Source organism: Macaca fascicularis, chromosome 17, assembly GCF_037993035.2.
Source record: "Macaca fascicularis isolate 582-1 chromosome 17, T2T-MFA8v1.1".
In the NCBI taxonomy this organism is placed as follows: Eukaryota; Metazoa; Chordata; class Mammalia; order Primates; family Cercopithecidae; genus Macaca; species Macaca fascicularis.
Genome location: NC_088391.1, coordinates 23,785,039 through 23,809,774, shown reverse-complemented (window position 1 = coordinate 23,809,774; position 24,736 = coordinate 23,785,039). Strand labels below are relative to the sequence as shown.

The 24,736-nt window shown below is 36.0% G+C and overlaps 1 protein-coding gene across 7 annotated transcripts in view; it reads left to right on the top strand.

Moving 5' to 3' along the window:
- Positions 1-24,736, top strand: part of TSC22D1 (TSC22 domain family member 1) — a 145,642-nt gene that overhangs the window by 24,192 nt on the left and 96,714 nt on the right. For 2 of the 7 annotated variants that reach the window (XR_012426925.1, XR_001486395.3), the window contains 2 exons: positions 13,547-13,716; positions 14,594-16,364. The exons of 2 other annotated variants lie outside the window; for them this stretch is intronic. Coding sequence is in view for 3 of the 5 variants with exons in the window: in XM_005585770.4 (XP_005585827.3) it covers positions 13,560-13,794 (235 nt within the window). In the remaining 2 variants the exon portion in view is untranslated. Of the gene's footprint in view, positions 1-13,546; positions 16,365-24,736 lie in introns of those variants that run through there. 3 more of the 7 variants (XM_074021937.1, XM_015439242.3, XM_005585770.4) reach the window with 2 other exon arrangements.

Here is a 24,736-nt window from a genome sequence, read left to right as displayed (position 1 = left end):
TGGGCCTGAAAACTATCTCCTTAGAATGAATGGGATTAATCTGTTTGTTTTAAGATTGTAAGTCAGTATCTGGTTTTTTAAGTTTCAAACATTCATTGAACTGGATTTTGAAATCTGTAAAGTTTCAAAACTAGTTTTTTTGTAATACTGATTCTAAAAGTAAAAAAAAAAAATTAGTATTAGAGCCCAGGAATTTGGGGGAATGCTTTTTGTTATATATATTTTGGAAACTGACATTGCATTTTCGTTTATTGAAGACCGATACATTCTGAAGAAAAAAGACGATTTTATTGAAATCCAGCTCTTTCATCATGTAATACCTGTTACTGACCTGGAGAACGTTCTTTGAAATACAGATTGAGAAATGTTAGTTTGCTTCATTTTATATATGAGAAATGTCATTGGTCATGTATATCCGAGTGATGGCAGGCCTCAACTGGAGCCCATCTCTACATTTATTATTCTGCTCTAACAGTTCCCTTTCTGTTTACCACCTTATTTTCTATTAGTATTCAATTCATATTAGAAATAAAAGTATAATTGTTGTCATGTGAGAGTGTAACAAGTAGACATCTGGCAGACGTTAAAGAACACATTTTGAGAAGTGCAGCACTGACATATTTGCAGGCTCTTTTATTTGGCTCTGTCTTTGTAAATGGTTTGCAGACCTTAGCAGGGGAATAGACTTTCTATGTGGTAGTATATTCCTGATGGAAATCTTGTACATAAGTTAGAAAGAGCTAATTAACTTCATAAATGTAGGGAAACTATCAGTTTGTTACATGCTTCAATTGCCATCAGTATGGGGTATTTTAATAGCTTTATGTTCTCTGTTCCTCATGTTGGAGAGTTAAACCTTGATGGTGTTAGCTCAGTAAAGCAGCCGATTGAACATTCTTGTCTATTATTTATCCATTTCCTAGGTTATGCTTATCAGAAAAACAAAATATGAAAGAAGTACAAAAAGGGTTGTCAAAAACTGGAGAAACCTTGAAGTCATTTTGGGATTAAGATTTGCTAAAAGATTTGGGGCTAAAAGATGGTTATTGGGAGATGTTTCTGAAGATATACAGGTAAATTAGGGAATGAATTCATGGCTCTTTTGGGAATGCCTTTAAGATGGCCAGCATACACTTCATGTGGGGGTAACAGCTACCCTTGTAAAGGAGAGAGGTGTATAATGCACCTAGTGAAGTTCTTGGTTCTGTAAATGGTGTCTGCTCTTACTACTGTGCCAAATAAGAGTGATTGAAAGTCTTGGTCTTTTTTTTTTTCTTTTCTTTTAATTTTTAGACACAGGACCTTACCCTGTTGCCCAGGCTAGAGTATAGTGGCGCTCTCATAGCTCACTGCAGGCTCGAACACCTGACCTCAAGCAGTCCTCCCGATTCAGCCTCCCAAAGTGTTGGGATTACAGGTCTGAACCACTGTACCCAGCCTGTGTCAAAATCTGTAAAGTACTAGCTGATGGGGGCCAGGCACAATGGCTCACACCTGTAATCCCACCACTTTGAGAGACTGAAGCAAGTGGATTGCTTGAGCCTAGAAGTTCAAGACCAGCCTGCCCAAAATGGTGAAACCTCGTCTCTACTAAAAGCACAAAAATTAGCCAGGCGTGGTGGCACACTTCTGTAATCCCAGCTACTTGGGAGGCTGAGGCACGAGAATTGTTTCAATCTAGGAGGCAGAGTTTGCAATGAGCTAAGAATGTGCCACTGTACTGCAGCCTGGGCTGCACTCCAGCCTGGGCAACAGAGTGAGACTCAGTCTCAGACAAACAAAACAAAACAAAACAAAACAGTACTAGCTGATTGGGGTTTTGGGTTTTTGTTTTAGTGTGTGAGACAGGGTCTTGCTCTGTCACCCAGGCTGGAGTGTAGTGGCGAGATCTCGGATCACAATTCTTCTACTTCAGTTTCCCTGAGTAGCCAGGACTGCAGGTACATGCCACCATGCCTAATTCTTGTTTTTGTTTTTTGAGATGGGATTCCATTCTGTTGCCCATGCTGGAGTGCAGTGGTGCAATTACAGCTCACTGCAGCCTCAACTTTCCCCAAGCTCAGGTGATCCTTCCACCTCAGCATCTTGAGTAGCTGAGATAACAGGCGGGTGCCACCTTACCCAGTTTATTATTTTTTTTTTTGAGACTAGATCTCACTTTGTCACCCAGGCTGGAGTACAGTGGCAGTCATAGCTCATTGCATCCTCAACCTCCAGGGCTCAAGTGATTCTCCTACCTTAGCCTCCCAAGTGGCTGGGACTACAGATGCGTGCCACCACACTTGGCTAATATTAAATTTTTGTAGAGATGGAGTCTCACTATGTTGCCCAGGCTGGGCTGATTGGTTTTGAAGGAAGTATGGAAATAAACTTTTCTTCTATTTAGAAATACTATAATCTGGTATTCTGAATAATATTTTAAGAAGTGGCTTATTAAAAACTGAAGGAATGTACACTAGCTTTACTTCTTTTTTTTTCCCTCCGAGACAAAATTTCATTCTTGTTGCCCAGGCTGGAGTGTAATGGCACAATCTCGACTCACTGCAACCTCTGTCTCCCAGTTTCAGGCAATTCTCCTTCGTCAGTCCCCCAAGTAGCTGAGATTACAGGCATGCACCACCACGCCTGGCTAATTTTTGTGTTTTTAGTAGAGATGGGGTTTCACCATGTCAGGCTGGTCTCGAACTCCTGACCTCAGGTGATCCACCCACCCTGGCCTCCCAAAGTGCTGGGATTACAGGCGTGAGGCACCGTGCCTGGCTGCTTTATTTCTTAATGGAGCTTGCCAAATAAAGAACTTGAGTTCTAGTAATATTAGCACTTTCAAAGACATAAACTAAGATCCTTTGTGGCTTTTGCGAAGTTTTACTGATAGTTATTACAATGTGAACTAGACTCCACATACTTAAAGCATATTTTTAAAATTGTTAATTTGATGGTGGGGTGGCATTCTTCTTTCTTAATACCGTTTCATTTTCTTTTTGGCAACATTTTACTTTCCAGATGTGGATTAGTCACTATCAAAATTTTATTACTAAAATGTTTGGAAAGTGGAAGTAACTGTGGAAACTGTGAATAGTCAGTAAGGTAGCAGGATTCAAATTATTTTTTCCAGGATTTAAATTTAGAATATCATGTTGGACATTTACAATTTTTCTGGTTTGTAGCCTCATTACTGTATAGAAATCAACTACCTGATGAGTAGTTAACAAACACAGCTAGCTTGGTTGCTTGTTTGCTTTTCTTGCCTTTTTTTTTTTTTTTTTTTTTTTTTTTTTTGAGACAGGATCTGGCCCTGTTCCCCAGGCTGGAGTGCAATGGTGTGATCTCGGCTCACTGCAACCTCTGCCTCTTTGGGCTCAAGCCATCCTCCCACCTCAGCCTCCCCACGTAGCTACAACTACAGGTGTGTGCAACCACGCCTGGCTAATTTTTTGTAGAGATAGGATTTCACCATGTTGCTTAGGCTGGTCTTGAACTCCTGAGCTCAAGAGATCCTCTCTCCTCAGCCTCCCAATGTGCTGGGATTACAAGCCTGATCCGCTGTGCCCAGCTCAGGCTTTCTTAATTTCTGACAGTTTGCTGACATGGGCCCTAAGGTCGAGGATGCCTTCTGAGATTGGTGGAAGCTACTGATATTTCCTTGTCACTTTAGGCTCAATTGCTTTGTAAGTTATAATACGATAGAGTAGATAAAAGGATTTATTTGTAAGTAGATGCGTTCTTTTACAAAACCTACCCCACTTGATTGGTAAAGAATTGGAAAGCGCCCTGTTTTAACTAAAATGTTGATTGCTTCTGCAGATGTCTAATATTATATTTATTTTTTATTAAATTCAAATTGAGATAAGGTAATGACCTTTCGTCTTATATATGGAGGAACTTGAATAGATACATTGTAAGCTATCATAAGTAATACTTAAAATATATTAAAATTCAGGTCAGCTACAGCATTCATACAGATTATTATCTATTTTGTAATAAACTAAAGACTGTTTCTCTGGGTCTTTAGACAGAATTGAGCTCTGAATCCAATTTATTATTTTCAGATTATCATTTTAATCATGCTTATAACAGAAATGGTGACTTAAACTGTTGCTATAATGTTTATATTATGTTAGGATAAAAAACTCATTAAATTACGAAGTTCTTATACATTTAAAAGTCTGTCTTACATATTATGCAAATCGATAGATATGGATCAGGTAAACTAGAAATTCTAGTTAGAAAAAAATCCTTTTTGTGTCTTGGTTTTTGCAGATTCTTAAAAGGTGAAAGGAATTTCTGATTATCATTTTAACATGTTTAGATATGGGCTTTTTAGTTTCAATAGAAACATCTTTTCCTAGATTATCTTGCTGATATTGTTAAATTATGCTATACTTTATTTCAAAGTTTTATTGTCTTGTAAAACTCCATAGTTTTATATAGTTTTACTGTCTTGTAAAATTCCGTATTTCATAGGTTGATAGAAATGGCAAAACAAGTTAACTTGCGTGACTTAAGCTTAGCTTGCTTAACTGTCAATTGATGTATGTTTAAATGAATTTGAAGTTGTTTCAGAATTCTACTTAAAACAGTATATTTATTCTAGCTTTTATCCTATACTAAGTATTTATTTATTTATTTGAGACGGAGTCTCACTCTGTCACCCAGGCTGGAGTGCAGTGATATGATCTTGAGTCACTGCAACCTCTGCCTCCCGGGTTCAAGCAATTCTCCTGCTTCAGCCTCCCAAGTAGCTGGGACTACAGACCTGTGCCACCACTCCCGGCTAATTTTCATATTTTTAGTAGAGACGGGGTTTCGCCATGTTGGCCAGGCTGGTCTCGAACTCCTGACCTTAAGTGATCTGCCCGCCTCGGCCTCCCAAAGTGCTGGGATTACAGACATGTGCCACTGTGCCCAGCCCCAGTCCATATACTGAGTATTTAAAAAGAAGTACTCAGTTGTTAATCACAATAATATGATTTGGAAAAATGTAAATTAAACCTCAGAGCCCTAAAGTCAAACTGATTTTGAATTTCCTGTTCTTCACTAGGCATGTGATCTTAGGTGAGTTAGTTCACCTCTTTGTGCCTCAGTTTCCTTATCAAGTAAAGTTGTGATGATAATAATATTTCATATATTATAGGGTTATTGTAATGATTGAGTGAGGCAGTATATATAAAATGCATAATACAATGCATAATAATACTGCACGCAGTGGTGAGTTCCTGTAGTTCCGGCTACTTGGGTAGCTGAAACAGGAGGATTGCTTGAGCCCAGGAGTTTGAGGCTGTAGTGTGCCATGATTGTACCTGTAAATAGCCACTGCATTCCAGCCTGGGCATCATAGGAAGACCTTGTCTCTCTTTTTTAAAAAGCATAATACACTACCTGCCATATACTAAGCTCTCAGTAAATTAAAAATTAAAACAAAAGTTATGAATATTTACCTGTAACCAACTTTGTAAGTGAAGGTATTAATAAATTATTTGGGAGTTTATCTCTTGAATTTTAATTTAAAAAAAGGAAGAAGGGTATTTATGGCACTAAACTGTATTTCCTGTGAAAATTTTTGAAGAAAGAAATGAGCAGAAAGTCTTCAATTTTAATAATGCAGGAATAAACATACATGATCATGTAAATTGGAAAGAACTTTTGCTTTTTTATTCACCTGTTCTATGATAAGCTTGCTGTAGTCTGGAGTTAATTTCCACACTTGCTATTTAATGTAAACATTGTTTTTCTCTTTGTAGGAGAGATTTTTCTCTTTTGATCTCTCAAATAATTGTCTTCTGAATTAAAGTTCTCTATCTAAAGAACTGTTTATCAAAGGGAAAGAAAAAGCCTATTAACATCTGGTTACTTTTCTGCTATTAGTACAGAACATGACATAATGCCATCATTTCCATTAGGATTAGCTTTTAAAGAAAGATTGGACTAAATTTTTCATCTGAATGAAAAATTGGAGATTTATGTTTCTTAGTTTCTCAGTGGGTATTCCATAGGAGTGTTGAGTATGGAACCGTATTCAGGATGTTTTCTTCTATTTTTTATTTTCAACTTTCTTTTTGGAAATAATTTTAGACTCACCAAAAGTTGCAAAAATTTAGTACACAGGCTCGGTGTGGTGGCTCATGCCTGTAATCTCACCATTTTGGGAGACTGAGGCAGGCAGATTACTTGAGCCCAGGAGTTCAAGACCAGCCTGGGCAACATGATGAAACTCTGTCTTTACAAAAATTAGCCAAGCATGGTGGTGTGTCCCTGTAGTCCCAGCTATTAGTGAGTCTGAGGTGGGAAGTTCGCTCGAGTCAGGGAAGTGGAGGTTGCAGTGAGCCACAGTTGTGCCAGTGTATTCCAGCCTGGGCGACAGAGCCACACACCCTATCTAAATATATACATACATACCTACATATATACACACACACATACATACACATACATACACACACATCTATACATACGTATTTCACACAGAATTCCCATATACCTGTCACCCAGCTTTCCTTAATGTTCGAATCATGTATAACCATAGTACAGAAGTCAGGAAATTAATACCAACTACTCTAAACATTTTTGAATTTTGACATTGTCTATTAAATGATCTTTTTCTGGTCCAGGATCCAGTTTAGGAGTTCATATTGTACTTGGTTGTCATATCTCCTTAATCTCCTTCAATCTAGGCCTGCTCTTCATTCTTTCTTTCCTTTCATGACTTTGACACTTTTGAAGAATACTAGTTGGTATGATTGGTCCTCAATCTGTGTTTGTGCATTTTTGGCAAGGCTATGACAGAAGTGATGCTGTATTCTTATCAGTAAATAAGGAGGTACATGATTATGATCCATCCCATTATTGGTGATGTCATCTTGATCATTTGATTAAGGAGGTGCCTGCCAGGTTTCTAAACTATGAAGTTACTATTTTTTCACTTTGTAATTAACAAGTGTCTTGGGGGGAATATTTTGAGACTATGTAAATAATCTTGTTTCTCATACTTCCATTAATTTTAGCATCCATTGATGATTCTTGCTTGATAATCTTTTACATTTAATTATTTAACATCTTTTTTTGTTTCATTGTTGACTGATATATTATTTTCCTTGTCATAAATGGATAAAGACCCCAAAGGAATTAATGTAAAGGCAACCTAACTCGCAAAACGTGTTTTTGTTGCTATGGTCTTTCTTTTCTATTTATTTTTATTTTTATTTGTTTTTTGTTTTTTGTGTTTTTTTTTTGAGATGGAGTCTCGCACTGTCACCCAGGCTGGAGTGCAGTGGCATGATCTTGGCTCACTGCAACCTTTGCCTCCTGGGTTCAAGTGATTCTTGTGCTTCAGCCTCCCAAGTAGCTGGGATTACAGGTACATAACATCATACCCGGCTAATTTTTATATTTTTAGTAGAGACAGAATTTCACCATGTTGGCCAGGCTGGTCTTGAACTCCTGGCCTCAAGTGATCCGCCTGCCTTGGCCTCTCAAAATGCTGAGATTACAGACATGAACCACCACGCCTGGCCTGGCCTTTCATGTTTATCTTTTTCTGAGTTCACTCTTAAGAATGTAACACAACCCAAGATCCTAGAATGAAAAAATGTTGTAGGAAGATTATCCTTTTTTTTTTTTTTCCCCAATACCTTATAGATCTTTCAAATTTTTTTCATCTTAAGGATCAAGCTAAATATTTCATGCTAGCAAAATGAAGAAAACACTAGAGAGGTAAAAGTAATGGATAGGTTAGTTATGATAAAAGTATTTGTTAGAGTAATTTAGAGATTGTTGTTAAAATTACTTTTACTAAGCGTTTTTTTTTTTTTTTTTTGAGACGGAGTCTCGAGTCTCGCTCTGTCCCCCAGGCTGGAGTGCAGTGGCGTGATCTTGGCTTACTGCAAGCTCCGCCTCCCGGGTTCACGCCATTCTCCTGCCTCAGCCTCCTGAGTAGCTGGGACTACAGGCGCCCGCCACCGCGCCCGGCTAATTTTTTGTATTTTTAGTAGAGACGGGGTTTCACCGTGGTCTCGATCTCCTGACCTTGTGATCCGCCCGACCTTGTGATCCGCCCACCTCGGCCTCCCAAAGTGCTGGGATTACAGGCGTGAGCCACCGCGCCCAGCGGTTTTTTTTTTTTGACATATACTAGCCTTTTTCATTTAAAGGAGTCAGTGGCAAATTTAAGCTTTATTTATTTATTTGTTTTGAGACGGAATATCCCTCGTTGCCCAGGCTGGAGTGCAGTGGTGTGATCGCGGCTCATTGCAACCTCCGCCTCCCAGGTTCAAGCGATTCTCTTGCCTCAGCCTCTCAAGTAGCTGGGACTACAGGCGTGTGCCATCACACCTGGCTAATTTTTGTATTTTTTATTAGAGATGGGTTTCACCATGTTGGCCAGGCTGGTCTTGAACTCCTGACTTCAGGTGATCCGCCTGCCTTGGCCTCCTAAAGTGCTGAGATTTCAGGTGTGAGCCACTGTGCCCGGCCAAATTTAACCATTTTTATATTTAGTTTTCTTGACCCTTAGGTTGCCTTATCCTTTTTTATGGTCAATGTGGTTTATGCAACTGTGTTTCTATGATTGCCTTTTATTTTTTGTTCTGTAGTGGATTAACTACTCTAAAATATATATATTGTAGATCGTTTCTTTTTCATCTGTTTTACTTCATCTTCTACCTTAGTGGAGCATGAACACATTTGGGTTATCTGTTGCTTGTCTTTTCACAAATATTTGATACTTATATCTAGTGGACTAACTTGAATACCAGTAACATTTTTGGATGGTATATTTTCCAAAAGGGATGAAGAGAAAATATACTGATAATAGAATTTGGCGAGATGTTGAGTTCCAAAAATGCTTTAATAGTTAGGTTTTTCTATTTTCATTACAGTTTTCTTCTCTTTTAGGAAATTGATGTCCTTGATTAGGCACATATCCTCATGATGGTATTCAGCCCCTTAAGTTCAGACTTCCTTCCCATTTTTTTTTAATTAAAAAAATTATTTTTAACACACAACTTTGCTCAGAGTCTTCCCTATTTTTTTTTTAAATGTATATTCCATTTGATAATACACATAAGCTTTATGGTTAAGAAATAATCTTTACCTCCAATACAATACCTTAGTTAACTAATTCCAAAGAACTTGGTTAGGTTTTTTTTTTTCCCCCACCATTTTGTTTTGTTATGGGGTAAGATATCTCCCTTTTTGAAATTGGATATTCTGGCAGTATCTGGTTTTCATACTATTAAATCTCTGAAAAATAATATCAGAAATCTGTAATCATTGTTGCAATTTGGGTAACATTTGTGTCATCTCAGGATAATACCTTTGAAATTCTGCTAACTATACTAAAAAATTAATCCTTAGAAGTTGACAACCCCAAAAAGAGATGGATCCACGAAAGTTTTTTTTTTTTTAATTTTTTATTTTTTGAGATTGGCGGAGTCTTGCTCTGTCGCCCAGGCTGGAGTGCAGTGTCTCGATCTCAGCCCACTGCAACCTCCGCCTCCCAGGCTCAAGCGATTATCCTCCTTCAGCCTCCCAAGTAGTGGGACTACAGGCGAGCGCCACCATGTCCAGCTAATTTTTTGTATTTTTAGTAGAGACAGGTTTCACCATGTGGGCCAGTCTGGTCTCGAACTCCTGACCTCAGGTGATTGGCCCGCCTCAGCTTCACAAATTGCTGGGATTGTGAGTGTGAGCCGTGGTGCCTGGCTGAAAGTTTATACTTTTGATAAATTTTTTGTTTTCTGTAGGATTAGAAAGTTGAACTTTTCAGTGTCTACTTTAGATATCAACCACTTGACAAAATTCTTCTTTGTTTTTTGATCAGTAACTTATTTGTAAAGCATTTACTGAGTTACCTATTCCATGTGCCAAGCACTTTTCTAGGGGCTGGAGATAAAAGACACACTGCTTCTGTTAAGCATGTTCTTTCCTTTTCTTCTTACTGCCAGCTAGGACTGTTTTGGATACTTAGAGGAATTTGTGAAAAATTTGTTCTCTTTGTAGAAGTGCCTTAGAACCAGTATGAATGGGTAATAATAGGTAAAGAATAAAAAGATGCTTCCAATGTATGTAGAATGTCCAGGTTAATGAATAATCGGTAAATTTATAAACCATTAAGTTCAACTTTAGATCGGTCAGTTGTAGCACGTTTGAGTAGAAATTGGTCTTTGTAGAAACATAGTACCTTCTATTTCATAGCTTAAAGAGGTGTAGCCTTCCCTTATGCTTAGATATTAGAAATGCTTAAAACTAATAAGCTGCGTATACTCATTTAATAATTTAATATTGAGAACAAATATTGCAAACAGCCTAATTTGATGTACTTCTCATAACATTTTCTCAGTGGTATTTATATATAAAATACTGTTTCTGATTTGAATATACATGGATTTTCAGTAAGAATCTTTAAAAATTTCATTATTTACAGAAAATGTTAAAATGATTTCATTGATGTACTGGTAGGTTAATAGATCTATGACAGCCATTTGAGGTAGCAGCTCAGCATTGCTCATTTTGTTAGCTTTGGTTTGAAATTTTTTCTCTAGTGGTTGAAATGTAAGTCTTGCAGTGGAAAAAATATTTCTCCCTCTTAAAATATCACATAGAAGAATGTTGTCCACTAAAATAGAATTAGGTAAGGGCTTCCTGTATCATTTTTAGGAGTTTCCATCAATAATAATCTCACAAAGGCTGCTCTTTCTTGTTCAAATAATGACGTCATTTTGAAAGCATCTTTACGTTTTTTATATAAATGATACATTATCAAATTCAGAGTCTTCATAAATTATTAACTCTTAAAGCAGAAGAGATACCGCCTCTCCTCAGTGATTTCAAAATAATTTCTACTTAGAGAAATCTGTTTATTCATTTCTGAGTATGAGTGTTGAATTAGGATGTTTTGGTACTTCAGGCAAAATAAATAAGTTATATTCTGAAAGTGTTCTGACTTAGGGGAAGTTTGTAAAGATTCATTTTCTCCGGCGAGCTCTCATATTTAACTTGCTGTGTAACCTAACCTAACGACATTTGGTTTTTTAAAATCTAAGTTTGTTGTACTTTTAATCTATATTATACTGTGGTGTATGATAAAGATTTGGATGCATTTAATGTAAAGTTCCTGCTGTAGGAGAAATTCTAAATTTAGACTAATATTAATCTGAGCAAGATCTGGTTTTTTGGGAGTTGTTTTTCATTTTCAAAGTGAAGTAGGCCTGTAAACTTAAAAATGAAAGTTACCAGGTATATTTTCTATTTCAAAATGTACCTCTTTCTTTTTGCCTGTATTTTCACTCACTTATATGTTATTATTGATTAGTATTCAAGAACCAAAGGAAAACTATTGAAAAGTTAACTATTGGAAACTAAAGGAAATTTGGAAAATCATATCTTAATTATAATCTCTGAATAGGTTTTAAACTATTTTAAAGTAGTTAAGTTTTACTTAGATTTCATTAATTTAGAAATCTTAGATAATTTTCACTGTTAATACTGAGCTATTACTATATGAAAAAGAATAATTTGTCAAGGAAATTGATTAGAAAAGACTAGAGGATGACTGTTTAAAGCACTTTTGTAGCACCTATTTGCACCATATAGGTACAGTGAAAATGTATGTAGATAGCTCCAATGTACTGATTTTAAGCCTTTTTCATCTGTTAAAGTGCCACTCCTTAACAACTCCAGCTGTGGAATGCTTTGTTAATCTACTCGGGAGTTTTTTAGGCTCTTGAAACCACTTAATTAGATTGCATTTATTAAGATTCAGTATTCAGATCCTTTTTTAATTTGTATTCCTTTCTTCTTACCATCCGTCATATACCTCCTCATTGTGATTATACTGTAAAATACTTTTTAAAGCCTGCTGATCTAAAGAATACACTCTTTTAAATACTAAAAGACTTTTGGACTTAAAATCTATTGGAAACTTAAATTGAAACAATAGCTGCCACTTAGGTGCATAAAGTACTTTCATAATTATTTGATACCTCTTGTTAGGTGGCAGTTTCACCTTCTTTCCAATTTCTTTTTTCTTTTCTTTAATATTTGGTAATTGCAGATTTGATGGTTAAATTAATAGATTTTCTTTACTTAGGTCAAACTGTCTTCATTTCTCATTTGTACGGAATTGGGTATGTTCCTCTGCAGAAGGGTTAGCTCATTCTTTTCATCTTTAAGCTTTTAAAAATACTTAGTCTGAATGTTGTTAGGTAATGGAATAACCATTCCTTTTCAGCTTTTGATACATTTCCAAACTGGCTGGCAGAGCCAGGAGGAAGTGAAGGCATTAAAAACACTAACTTTGGTTGGTTGCTACATTCTTAGTGCTGAGACTATAACCTTTGTTGGTTGATTGATAGAGAACAAGAGAACACAATCCTCGTTCCACTAACAGGTAAGGAACCCTTGTGATAAACAGTTGGTATGAGAGGGAGATTACTTGATAGCATTTTATAAAAACTTTATCCCAAAATATAACATGTCCCAGAAATAGGATACTGTGACTGACTGTATTTCATAGAACAAGGATATGCAGCACCATTATATTTAGAATAAGATCTGAAATTTAATAGGGATGTATTACTCTGTACCACAAAGCATAATTGATCTGTTTTCCAAAGGCAACACTGTTAAAATTTATCCTGCAGTCCCTGTAACTTTAAATATGTATCTGCCTATCTTGTTCTCCTTTCAGCTTTTCCTTGATCAGATGCTATGTGCTTTGAACTTCCTTCTCTTATTTACCTTATTCCTATAATAAAGCTAACTATTTTCTAGTATCTTTGCCATCATCTGTAATTTGGGTATATCTTACTGCCTTAATTTCTATGTTATAGCCATTAATGATTATTCCTGGTTCTTCTTGACCCAAAAGAAAATGATTATGCATTTTAAAAAAGATTTTGAGTCTGTATTACCTATATTCACTATTCTGCCTTCCCAGTTTTAAAGCTGAGTGCTTGAAGAATAAATCTTTTCAGTGACAGTAGTCATAAGTTTTGATAAAATACAGGCTTAGCTTTGTATTGCTGTAATACGGGCCTATAGTGTGATTAATTCTTTAAGTTAATGAAGACTTGAACTCAGAGAAGAAATTCAGCTTCTTAGACTTTCCCAAAGTTTAGTAGTATTCCTGTTAATATGCTTGATTTTTTTCTGTTTCTACTTTTCAGTCCATCTTCTTTTCTTTGACAGAAGAATTAACTGGGACTCCTCCTTTGATATATCTGAGGTTGCGTGCCTTTTCCCTGTCCCTTAAAGACAACTATGATCTTGTTTCCAGTCATAATTTATCATTTTTGATTTGGTCTTCCACTCAAAGTTGAGTGGTTTATCACAGAGTGTGTTATGGCTTAGACCAATACAGGTCCTTTCTTAATAGTTACTGAGGAATTAATCATTTGTGGTGACAGACTTCTAAAATTCAAATGAAGAAGGCACTAAAGAAAGTATGCCCAAAGGTAGCTCTTTTTATCCTGAGGATAAGCCATTACAAACTCAAATGACCAGAGAATGTAATTTCTTAATAAGAATTTTTTCTTAAATCTATATTCAGCTCTCTATTTCAGTGCTTCTCTCCTACCAGAGGTGCAAGGAGTGATCCTAGAACCACAGATACAGCCAAGACCACGGAGAGCTTTTGACGTCAGGGGTCCACTTTCTCCACTGAACCCTTGGAGACAGAATATCCAGCTTCTGGAGAGAGTGGGAAAGGATAATAAACAAGTGGGTGCTTTCCATTATTTACTTGGGTTAATTTATAGATTGGAGTGTCCTTCCATTGCCCATTTAATTCTATGGTAAACTCCTTGGGTTCATTTAAGAACCAGGTGGGACTGCAATCTGTTTGTTTTTCTAAGAATGCTAACTAGTACTCATTCAAAAATGAGACCTAAAATTTAATTTTCTCTCCAGATAATTAAAGCAGTGGATGATTTGGGGCACATGATTTGACGAATGCCTATGTAGTCCACAGGAATTTTAAAAAGGGAATATCTACCCATTTTGGCCTTTATGGTATTAGTGGACTTCTAAGTGCTCTTTATATTCCAGTAATTTAAAAGGTTCTGTATTTCATCTTTGGGCAAACTGGACATTTGAAGTCTAATTTATACAGTCAGATGTCCAGGTGTTATCCTACCCTGTTAGTGAGAACCTTTTGGTCTTCTTCCTACCTCAAATGTTAGGACTTCATATTAGATCTTTTAAAAGATGCAATGATAGTACTATTACGGTTTTACTGTCAATTCTAGGCTTCATTCTTTAATAAAAGATAAGTATGAATGAATGTAAGTTTCAGGATACAATATCCCTGAAAGCTATGTTTAATATACTCAAAAGTCATTTTTTAGTCCCTAGGAATAAATATTTGTGGTAAAAGAACCCTTTCCTAGATTTCACCCATGGCATTAAGATGGTTTTCTCTTAGTTTCTTTGATGCCAAGGGTAGGATTTGATTCCAGGAAGTTCTTATCACCTACAATGGGTAGAATGTGAACTTGTTACCTTTTGGCAAGTTTTCATTTTTCCTTGGTGGATTCCTTCTGTGACTCCAGGTATCTTGATAATGGGAGACTGGTTTATTTGTTCTCTAATTGCCCAGATTTCTTTCAACTGGTAAAACATCATACTTCTTCAGCAAAAGGAATTCTTCTAGCAGAGCCTTCATGGATGATATCTGTCACACATGCCAGCACCTGCAGTTTGGAAGGCAGTGGTGAATGGATCCATGCAATATGTCTAGAAGACACAAGGATGAGCCAGCCACCTGATCTTGTCATTTATAAACTTTTAAGAATTACTTTTGGTCTGAAAATGGAAAGGCTCAAATAATGAAATAATCTTTTCAGATTGGAATTTTACATGGCCATGAAAATATTTCTTTCTATTCAGAAGACTGAAATAGAGGAAGCTTGAGAGACTCCTTTCTTTTAAAAGCAGCTCTCTGTATCTGTTTCATTTAAAAGATTTGTGGGATTGAAAATCACCTTAACGAAGTAGGCAAACGTTTTTTTAAGTAGTAGAGGAAGTCCAGAAAACTTAATGAAATGGTTGTTTTTGTTGCTTGACACTGAAAGTAACTAGTAAATAAAGGGTGAACTTCTTAATTATTTGAAAACTGCTTTTAATATTAGGATATACTCTTTTAGCTCATCTTTGGTGGTCTTGAGCCTTATTATAATTGTCAAATCAACGTTTCTAACAGAGAAGTAGAAGAAATATCTCTTGAGATGGAAGTAGCTTGGTCTGTCCTCTAAAGTAATAGCTACCTGTTAAACTTGAGGTATTTTTTTTTCACACTAAAGGCATACTAAAGTTTGAATAATACACAAAACAGTAGTTTACAGAGCAGAGGCACTTAGTATTAGAATAAGCCTGTAGGTGTGAAGGAATAAGTGTTGCAAAATAGTTATTTATCCAAGCCATCAATTAATTGATTGAAGTAGTTATCAAAATGTTTCTGTTTCTCTCTTTCTTTGGTATCTATTAACTGGTCAGTCAAAAGCTATTAAAGAAAATTTTTAAAGTCACATAATGCTGCCAGTTTGTTAAATTTGTTATACATTTTAAGAACAGATATTCTAGAGTTATTAATATGGAAGCAGCTAAAATGTTTTAGGAAATCTCAAAAGTTTTAGAAGCCACGTTTGCTAAAGCATAACCTGCACTTAGTCTTTCTTGGCTCTCTGTATTTTTTTATCATTATAAATAAATTTTTGTAAGTATGGTACTTAAAAGTAAGTTTAAAGGATCAATTTGAACTGAAATTTCCCCAGAGAGCTTTGAATTCCCATAAATGATTACAGCTTTTTACTCCTGACTTGTTTTTAGTAAATGTTAATAAGACAATTGGTTTACAAGCACATATAAATTTAAAAACAACTGTTAATCATTTTAGGAAGAACTGAAGGAACTAAAAATGAGATTTGCTTGGAAATTAAGTTAGTTGAATTCTTTGAACCAAAGTACAAACCACTTTGTGTGGCCTGTGAGATTATAAGCTTCTTGTTTCAGCTTTGAAGATGAAAAGTGATTTAATCTCTTAATCTCATGCTTTGATTGAATTTTAGCTCTGTTCCTTAAAATATGCAAAAAGAAATGTAAGTGCATTTCTAGTCACCTCATGCCACTACAAGCTATTTATTTAAAAGTGAAACTTTTTGTATATTATTGTGAACTGATTTGTTTATTTAAACTTTTGGTGAATTTACCTTTGAATTTTTTTATATTTTATGTCACAAAATGAAGTCCTATATTTTTCAGTGTTTACTTTATGAATATTAATATAAACTTTTTTCTAGAATGACTAATTGTGTAATATCTGTATTATGTGATAATTTAAAATCTAATAAATATTTTCTCCATGAAAAAAATGCACTTACTGATAATGGCTTATTTCTGTTTCAGGAGTAGAAACTGAAAACTGCAACAGTGTTTTTAAATGTATTTTAATTTTAAGTGTCTTTCTCTAAGTATTTCTGAATATATATTCTACCTTTCTGTATGTTACATTTTTTTTTTCCCCAGAAAAAACTTTTTTGAACTGTTAAAGTGATTCTTCGTGGGGGTCACCAGTGAATGTATGAAATAGGTGATTTGTTTTGTATGTTTTTGCATTTTCCTGATTAGCATCATCTTACCTTTGTTTCCAGAATTGGATTTTTTTAGATGCAATTTTTGTACATCAATTTTGCAAACCATTAAAACTCTCTTGAGTTGATACTGTAAATATCAAGAGTAATTTGGCCAAGTCTTTTGATGCTAGATTGATCAAAATATAACTCTTATAGAATAGCATCCAAAAACAGTTCCTTTACCCAGAAGAACATTTGAAAATAATGGCTGATTAGGGACTATGCAATTCATAAGAACTGTTGAAGTGAAAAATGTTTTGTATTTTAGTGTTCTACTTGCACAAATAATTGTAGAAGGAGAAATCTTGATCTCATAGTCTCTTGTTTTTAAATCTTATCAAGACAGCATGGAAAGGGTAATATTTACTTTTATTGATTCTTGTTTTTATAGCTATATAATTTAACTTAATTGAAGCCACAGGAACAATTTACCTTTTCTATGCAGGATTTGCTTAGAAGCTAGAGGATTTCCTTTCAGAGTTGAAGAAAAGTTACTGAAGAAGTAGACCCCCAAAATTAAAAATAATGTTAAGATGGGGTCCTAGGCAAGAAATAAAGATTGAATTAGTGACAGTTGGTGGATTAAAATGTAATAATTTGGCTCCCAAAAGAAATTATACTCTGAAAAAAATCAAATTTCTAAAAGGCAGTTATGATTTAGAATAGCTGTTGTATTGGGGGTGGGGGAAAGAAAGGAAGCTAACATTCTTGGCTTTATTAACCTGGTAAGTTTGGAAAAAAATGTAAAGATTCTGTGGACAAAATTTTGTTTTCAGAATTAAAGCTTTTAAAAGGTTTACAGACACAGTATATGTCAATGAAAGGCTGTATTTTATTTGAATATAAAAGAAATCCATAACTTTTCCTATATGTGTATGAAAGGGTAGGGTAGGCATGGAAGTTAAAATACACCCTGTATTAGAAACCTGAAAAATATTGCAAAGATAATGGTGACATGAGTTTTTAAAAATAATTTTTAAAACATAGACTCTTCTCTACATCATCAGTAACCTTCAAAATAAAAATATTACAGAATGTTGAATTTGGCTTACCATTGTATTTTCAAGGTGTAGGAACATAGGCTTATGGTTTAACCATCACTGACTAGATTAGTATAAAAATCTGTTTTGATTGTTCTTTAGTAAGGAAACAAAGTTTTTTTTTTGTAGCTTCTGTTAAAAAAAAGTAAACATGACAAGCAGTGTGACTGCAAAATCCTGACTTTATAGGTTATTGTAAATATGTACACAGATCTTATTTTCTTTGCCATGTTGAAGTAGTCTGACAAATGTCAGTGCTTAGATGTCCTAAGCAATTTTTTGCTTTATTTTTATCCAGGTATTTTTGTTTCCCTTTAACAATAATATTTCATAGTACTTTAGTCCTGAAATGTGAAAGATTGTTTCAAAATTAAGTACTTAGGTATTCTGGAGTGATTTTTCCACTAATGTATACATCTAAGGTAATTAGATTACTTCAGTAAAAATGTTAGTGAACTTTGAAGTATTCACTGGAGTTTTCAGGAATTATGATCAAAGGGATCTTTGCTCAAGAGGTAAGGTATGGCATAGGAAGAAAAATATTCAAAATATGTTTAATGTTTGAATTATAATGTAAACAACAGGTATCCATGGGTTTTCAGACAGATGTAGAATTAGGAAAGTAATTTTTCTTAAAACTCTCAAGAGAAATTGATAAACCACAAATTTGTTTTTGTATGTTTTTGGAGTGCATTTAGAAACATGTCCACAGACATTGTACTGTTTGTATATGTAGCCTCCTATATTCCAAGGCATTTCTTACCCCTGCTCTCTTAGTATTTATGACTCATATTTAATTTCTCAAGCTTGAGCACTATAAAAATATTGTACTTTGGTAAGTTGAGTACATATTTCATGAGATTATTGCCTGGAATATTTTTGGCAAAAGTTTTTGCAGGTTTTGGCAAAGCAAAAGGAAAGTACGGTTTCGTTTTGCCCGTTTCTATTAAATAATACCTAGAACTTAGAAAACAATTGCTCAACTTAGTAACTTTTATTTTGGTTTGAGAAATTAAGGAATTCTGTAAACGTTTACTCAACACTGTAACTCAGAAATCTTGTCCTGAGGATCAAGAAATAACATTGTTGCCTGGTATATAAAATAATTGACGGGAGAAAGTGATATACTATTATTCTCTAGGGAATAAGTAGGTTCAAAGGGTTATGTTAGAATAATCAGTATATCTAGAAACGAAGCAAAATGCAATATTGAATATGGACAAGGTAGGAAAATAGGACTTTTCCCGCTACAATTAAATTACTAGTGTAATTTACTCAATAGAGGATAACATCGAAAAATGCAATAATCCTTCATCATGTTTTTGAGTTCTTTTTTTTTTTTTTTTTTTTTTTTTTTGAGACAGAGTCTCGCTCTGTCACCCAGGCTGGAGTGCTGTGGCCGGATCTCAGCTCACTGCAAGCTCCGCCTCCCGGGTTCACGCCATTCTCCTGCCTCAGCCTCCCGAGTAGCTGGGACTACAGGCGCCCGCCACCTCGCCCGGCTAGTTTTTTTTGGTATTTTTTAGTAGAGATGGGGTTTCACGGTGTTAGCCAGGATGGTCTCGATCTCCTGACCTCGTGATCCGCCCGTCTCGGCCTCCCAAAGTGCTGGGATTACAGGCTTGAGCCACTGCGCCCGGCCGTTTTTGAGTTCTTTAAAAACAACTGCTAGTGGACATTTTTGGCTTTTTTTATTTATTTATTTTTTTATTGAGACAAGGTCTCACAGTGTCACCTAGGTTGGAGTGCAGTAGCACCACTGTAGTTCACTGGAGCCTGGAACTCTTAGCCTCAAGTGATCCTGTTGCCTCAGCCTTCTCTGCTATAGGCATGCACTGCCATGTCTGCCTTTTTTTTTTTTTTTTTCCCCCTTGAGACGGGGTCTTATTCTGTTGCCCAGGCTGGAGTGTAGTGGCTCGATCATGGCTCACTGCAGCCTCAACCTCCCCAGGTTCTGGTGATCCTCCTACCTCAGCCTCTCAAGCTGGGACTATAGGTATGCACCACTGTACCCAGCTATTTTTGGTATCTTTTTGCAGAGTTGGAGTTTATGTTGCCCAGGCTGAGAAGTGATCCTCCCTCCTCAGTCTCCTAAAATGTTGAGATTACAGGCATGGGTTACTGCTCCTGGCCTGGCCTTTATTAAAATAATTTGCTATTTATTCCATTTTACTTTGATGTAGAAAAAGTGATAATGTGAATCAATATGCCACCATTATCTTTGCTAAGTTCTTTGTTATAGAACTTAGCATTTCATAGCTGATTCCATGTACATTCAGGATACTGTTTTTGTTTGTTTGTTTTTTTGGAGACAGTCTTGCTCTGTTGCCCAGGCTGAAGTGCAGTGGCGCAATCTCAGCTTGCTGCAGCCACCGCCTTCTGGGTTCAAGTGATTCTCCCACCTCAGCCTCCTGAGTACCTGGGATTACAGGCACCTGCCATCATGCTCGGCTGATTTTTCTATTTTTGTAGAGACCGGGTTTCACCATGGTGGCCAGGGTGGTCTTGAACTCTTGACCTCAGGTGATCCACCCGCCTCGGCCTCCCAAAGTGCTGGGAAGGGACACTCTTTGCTAAGAAGTTGATTCAGAATTTGCTTCCATGCCTTTTTTTTTTTTTTTTTTTTAATTTGATACGGAGTTTTACTCTCGCCTAAGCTGGAGTGCAGTGGCATGATCTCGACTCACTGCAACATCTGCCTCCTGGGTTCAAGTGGTTCTCTTGCCTCAGCCTCATGAGTAGCTGGGATTATAGGCATGGACCACCACACCCAGCTAATTTTTTGTACTTTTAGTAGAGATGAGGTTTCACCATGTTGGCCAGGCTGGTCTCCAACTCCTGACCTCAAGTGATCCATCTGCCTCACCCTCCCAAAGTACTGGGATTACAGGCATCAGCCATCATGCCTGGCTAATCATGCCCTCAAGTGAACCACTACGCCTAGCCCCCCCCTCCCATACCATTTTTACTTGAAAATTACTTTAGAATTACCTAGCTTAGCACCTTTATTTTACATACAAGATAATTAGTATCCAGAAATACCACATACATTTCTAATATACTATTTTTAAACAAATTGTAGTACTCAAGTCTCTTCACTACCAGATGTACCACTTTACTACTTGCTGCTTCTTGTTGATCCTAGTTTGGGACGACAGAGCAAGTCTGATCCCTTTCAAATGTGACAGCCTTCAAGATAGCTATTACTTTTCCATCAATTCCAAGCCCAAGTCTTCTACATATTAAGTATCCCCATATTCTTACCTCTTATTCATGTAGCATGCTTTTGAGATCCTTAAAGATTTTGTAGATGGGCTGGGTACAGTGGCTCGCACCTGTAATCCTAGCGCTTTGGGAGGCTGAGGCAGGCAGATCACAGATCAGGAGATTGAGACCATCCTGGCTAACACGGTAAAACCCCGTCTCTACTAAAAATAAAAAAAAACCCAGCCGGGCGTAGTGGCGGCCGCCTGTAGTCCCAGATACTAGGGAGGCAGAGGCAGGAGAATGGTGAGAACCCGGGAGGCGGAGCTTGCAGTCAGCTGAAATCGTGCCACTGTACTCTAGCCTGGGCGAGTACGTCTCGAGCAAGACTCCGTCTCAGGAAAAAAAAAAAAAAAAAAAAAAAAAAAAAAAAAAAAATTTTTGTAGATCTGTGAGCGTACTGCAGTTTCTGTAAGTGTGTGACACCAAACCAGCACATTACAGATGTGCTCTGTCTGGGCTATTATAACACATGACCTTCTGTTACCTTTGGCCTGGAATACTCATACCACTTTCTCCTTAAATATTTATCCAGTAAAGTGCTTGATTTTATGCATGTTGAGATTCTCCTAGGCAGAGAAATTATAGTGATATGAAAAAGTATTTTGTTTCTAAAAATTAGGCTAGTAGTCTGTATATGCAAAGTATGTGTATTTTGCACAGCTTATCAAAGGAATTGACTCAATGTTATAGCCACAACCTTGGGAAATCATGGAAAAGTACAGTCTCAATTTAAGTTATTTTCGGTTTACTTTCTTAATTCTGACTTTAAATTGTATATTAAGTTGTGTAAGTATAAAATGTTATTTTTCAGGTTGTATTTACTAATTTAAAGATAACCAGGCTTGTTGGAGACACTTGTCATATGACTGGTATTGAGAAGAAAATAAACTTGAGTTTAGTAACATAATTAAAATTAGTGGAAAAGTGTGGGAAATATATCAAATGGCAGAAGATGGTGAAGTAGTAGTCCTGGAAGTTTGAGAATATGGCCTAAGTTCTAATTGAGGTACAGTCTTGTATTGCATATTGAAATACAGTATAAACATTCTGCTATAGCAACATTATTTTAGTAGTGCTTTTAATTACCATTTAAAATATTTATCTTTCATCCCTCAAATCTTGAACTCCTGGAAGACATGAGGTGTTTTATTTATTTAATGGTTGCATGTATATCTAAGGGTATAGGTACCCCGATTTGAGAAACACTGATTGAGTTAGGATATATCCTGTCTTGCCTCAGTTAGAAAGAATTTGGGGGAAAATAAGAAAAGAACAAACATTTACATACCTACTCAGTGTACCTTTGCTAGGTGCTTCACGTATATTTACCTAATTTAATTTAGTTAACCTGTGAGAAAGGTGATAATTTTTTCATTTTACACATAAAAATGTTGAAGCTCAGAGGTTGGGTTACAAGACCTGGCCAAGGACATATAATCAATAAGCAGTGAAGATGGCATTCAAAGGCAGATCTGTTGATCTATTACACCATTGATCATGCATTTGCATATTCTCAGGAGAATTTCATATAGAACCTCAGGGTCTGAATTAAAGGGTTATTTTAGTATTTTTTAATAGACTTTTTTAAAAAAGGGCAGTTTTACATTTATGGAATAATTGACCAGTAAGTATAGAGAGTTCACATTTACCTCCTCCTCCCTCCCAGTTTCCCCTGTTACCATCTTTTGTTAGTGTGTTACATTTGTTATAATTGATGAACCATTATTGATCAATTATTAATTAAAGTCCATAGTTTACATTGGGGTTCATGCTTTCTGTCATGCAGTTCTATGGGTTCTGTCAAATACATGTCATGTATTCACCATTAGTATCATACAGAATAGTTTGACCTAGAAATGTCCTTTGCTCCCTTATTTGTGTGATCGCTGGATCATATGGTAAGTTAATGCTTAGCTTTGCAGTACAGAGACTGTCAAACTGTCTTCCAAAGTGGCTTTTCCATTTTGCATTCCCATCAGCAATGAATGTGATTTCTGTTGCTCCACATTCTCACCAGCGTTTGATATTATCATGTGATTGTAGCTACTCTAATAGGTGTGTAGTGGTATCTCATTGTTTTATTTTGCAATTCCCTAATGATATATGATGTTGAACATCTTCTCATACACTTTCAACTCAATCTGCTGAGTGTCTGCTTACATTATTTACTCATTTTAAAAATAAGTTGTTTGTTTTCTTTTTTTTGAGTTTTAAGAGTTCTTGATGTATTTTGGATACCAGCCCTTTATCAGGTGTTTGGTAAATGTTTTCTCCCAATCTGTGGCTTGTCTTCTCATTCTGTTAATACTGTCTTTTGCAGAGTTGAAATTTTAATAAAGTCTGCCTTTACTGGGGCAGGATTTTGGTGGTGTATCTAAAAGTTTAAGGCCACCTAGACTTTCCCCTGTTTTATATTCTACAGATTTTTTTTTTTTAAAGTTTTGTGGTTTACATTTAGATCTATGACTTGTTCTCAGGTTTTCGGAAAGGAGTAAGGTTTGTGTTTACATTGATTTTTGAGGGGATGAGGGACGTGTGATGTCCAGTTGTTCAGCACCATTCGTTGAAGACTGTTCTTTCTCCATGAATTGCCTTTGCTCTCTTTTCAAAGATCAGTTGACTATATGTGGTTCTAAATCTGGACTCTTTATTCCATTCCACTGATCTTTTCTTTTGCCAATATCATGCTGTGTTGAATACTGAAGCTTTTTAGTAAGTCTTGAAGTCTGGAGAGTGTAAATCCTCTGACTTGGTTCTTGAATATTGTGTTGGCCATTCTGGACCTTTTGCTTTTCCATGTAGACTTTCAAATCAGTTTGCCTGTGTCCACCGTGCCAGGATTTTGGCTGGGATTGCACTTAATCTAAAGATCAAGTTGGGAAGAATTGGCATCTTAGCATTATTGAGTATTCCTATCTATAAACATGGAACATCTCTCCATTTTTTCAGATCTTTGATTTTTTGATTAGCATTTTTTAGCTTTTTCCTTATATAGACCTTATATGAGATCCTGTTTTGTTAGATTTATACCAAAGTGTTTAATTTCTTGGTGTTAATGTAAATGGCATTTTAATTTCAAATTCCAATTGTTCATTGCTGGTGTATGGGAAAGCAATTGACTTGTATATTAACCTTATATTCTTCAACCTTGCTGTTAGTTGTTAGTTGCAGGAATCTTTTCCTTGATTCCTAGGGGTTTTCAACATACACAATCATATCATCTGCAAACAAGTTTTATTTGTTCCTTTTCAGTCTGCATACTTTTCATTCTGTTTGCTTATTGCACTAGCTAGGACTTCCCAGTATAATGTTGAATTGGGGTGGTGAGAGGAGACATCCTTGTCTTATTCCCAATATTAGGGGAAAGCATCCTTTTTCACCAACAAGAAAGACATTTCTCAACAGTGAGTGAGATGTTAACTGTAGGTTTTTTTTTGTTGTTGATACTCTTATCAGGTTGAGGGAGTTTCCCTCTCTTCCGAGTTTGCTCAGAGTTTTTGTGAATGGATGTTGGATTTTTGTCATATGCTTTTTCTGCATTCATTGATAGGATCACATGATCTTTCTTTAGCCTACTGATGTAGTAGATTTTATAAACCGACTTTTGAATGTCAAACCAGCCTTGTATATATGGGAAAATCTCACTTGGTCATGGTGTAGAATTTTTTTTAATACATTGTTGAATTTGATTCGTATTTTGTCAAGGATTGTTGCATCAATGTTAATGAGAGGTTGGTCTGTAATTTTCCTTTCTAGTATTATCTTTGTCTAGTTCTGTTACAAAGGCCTCACAGAATGAGCTAG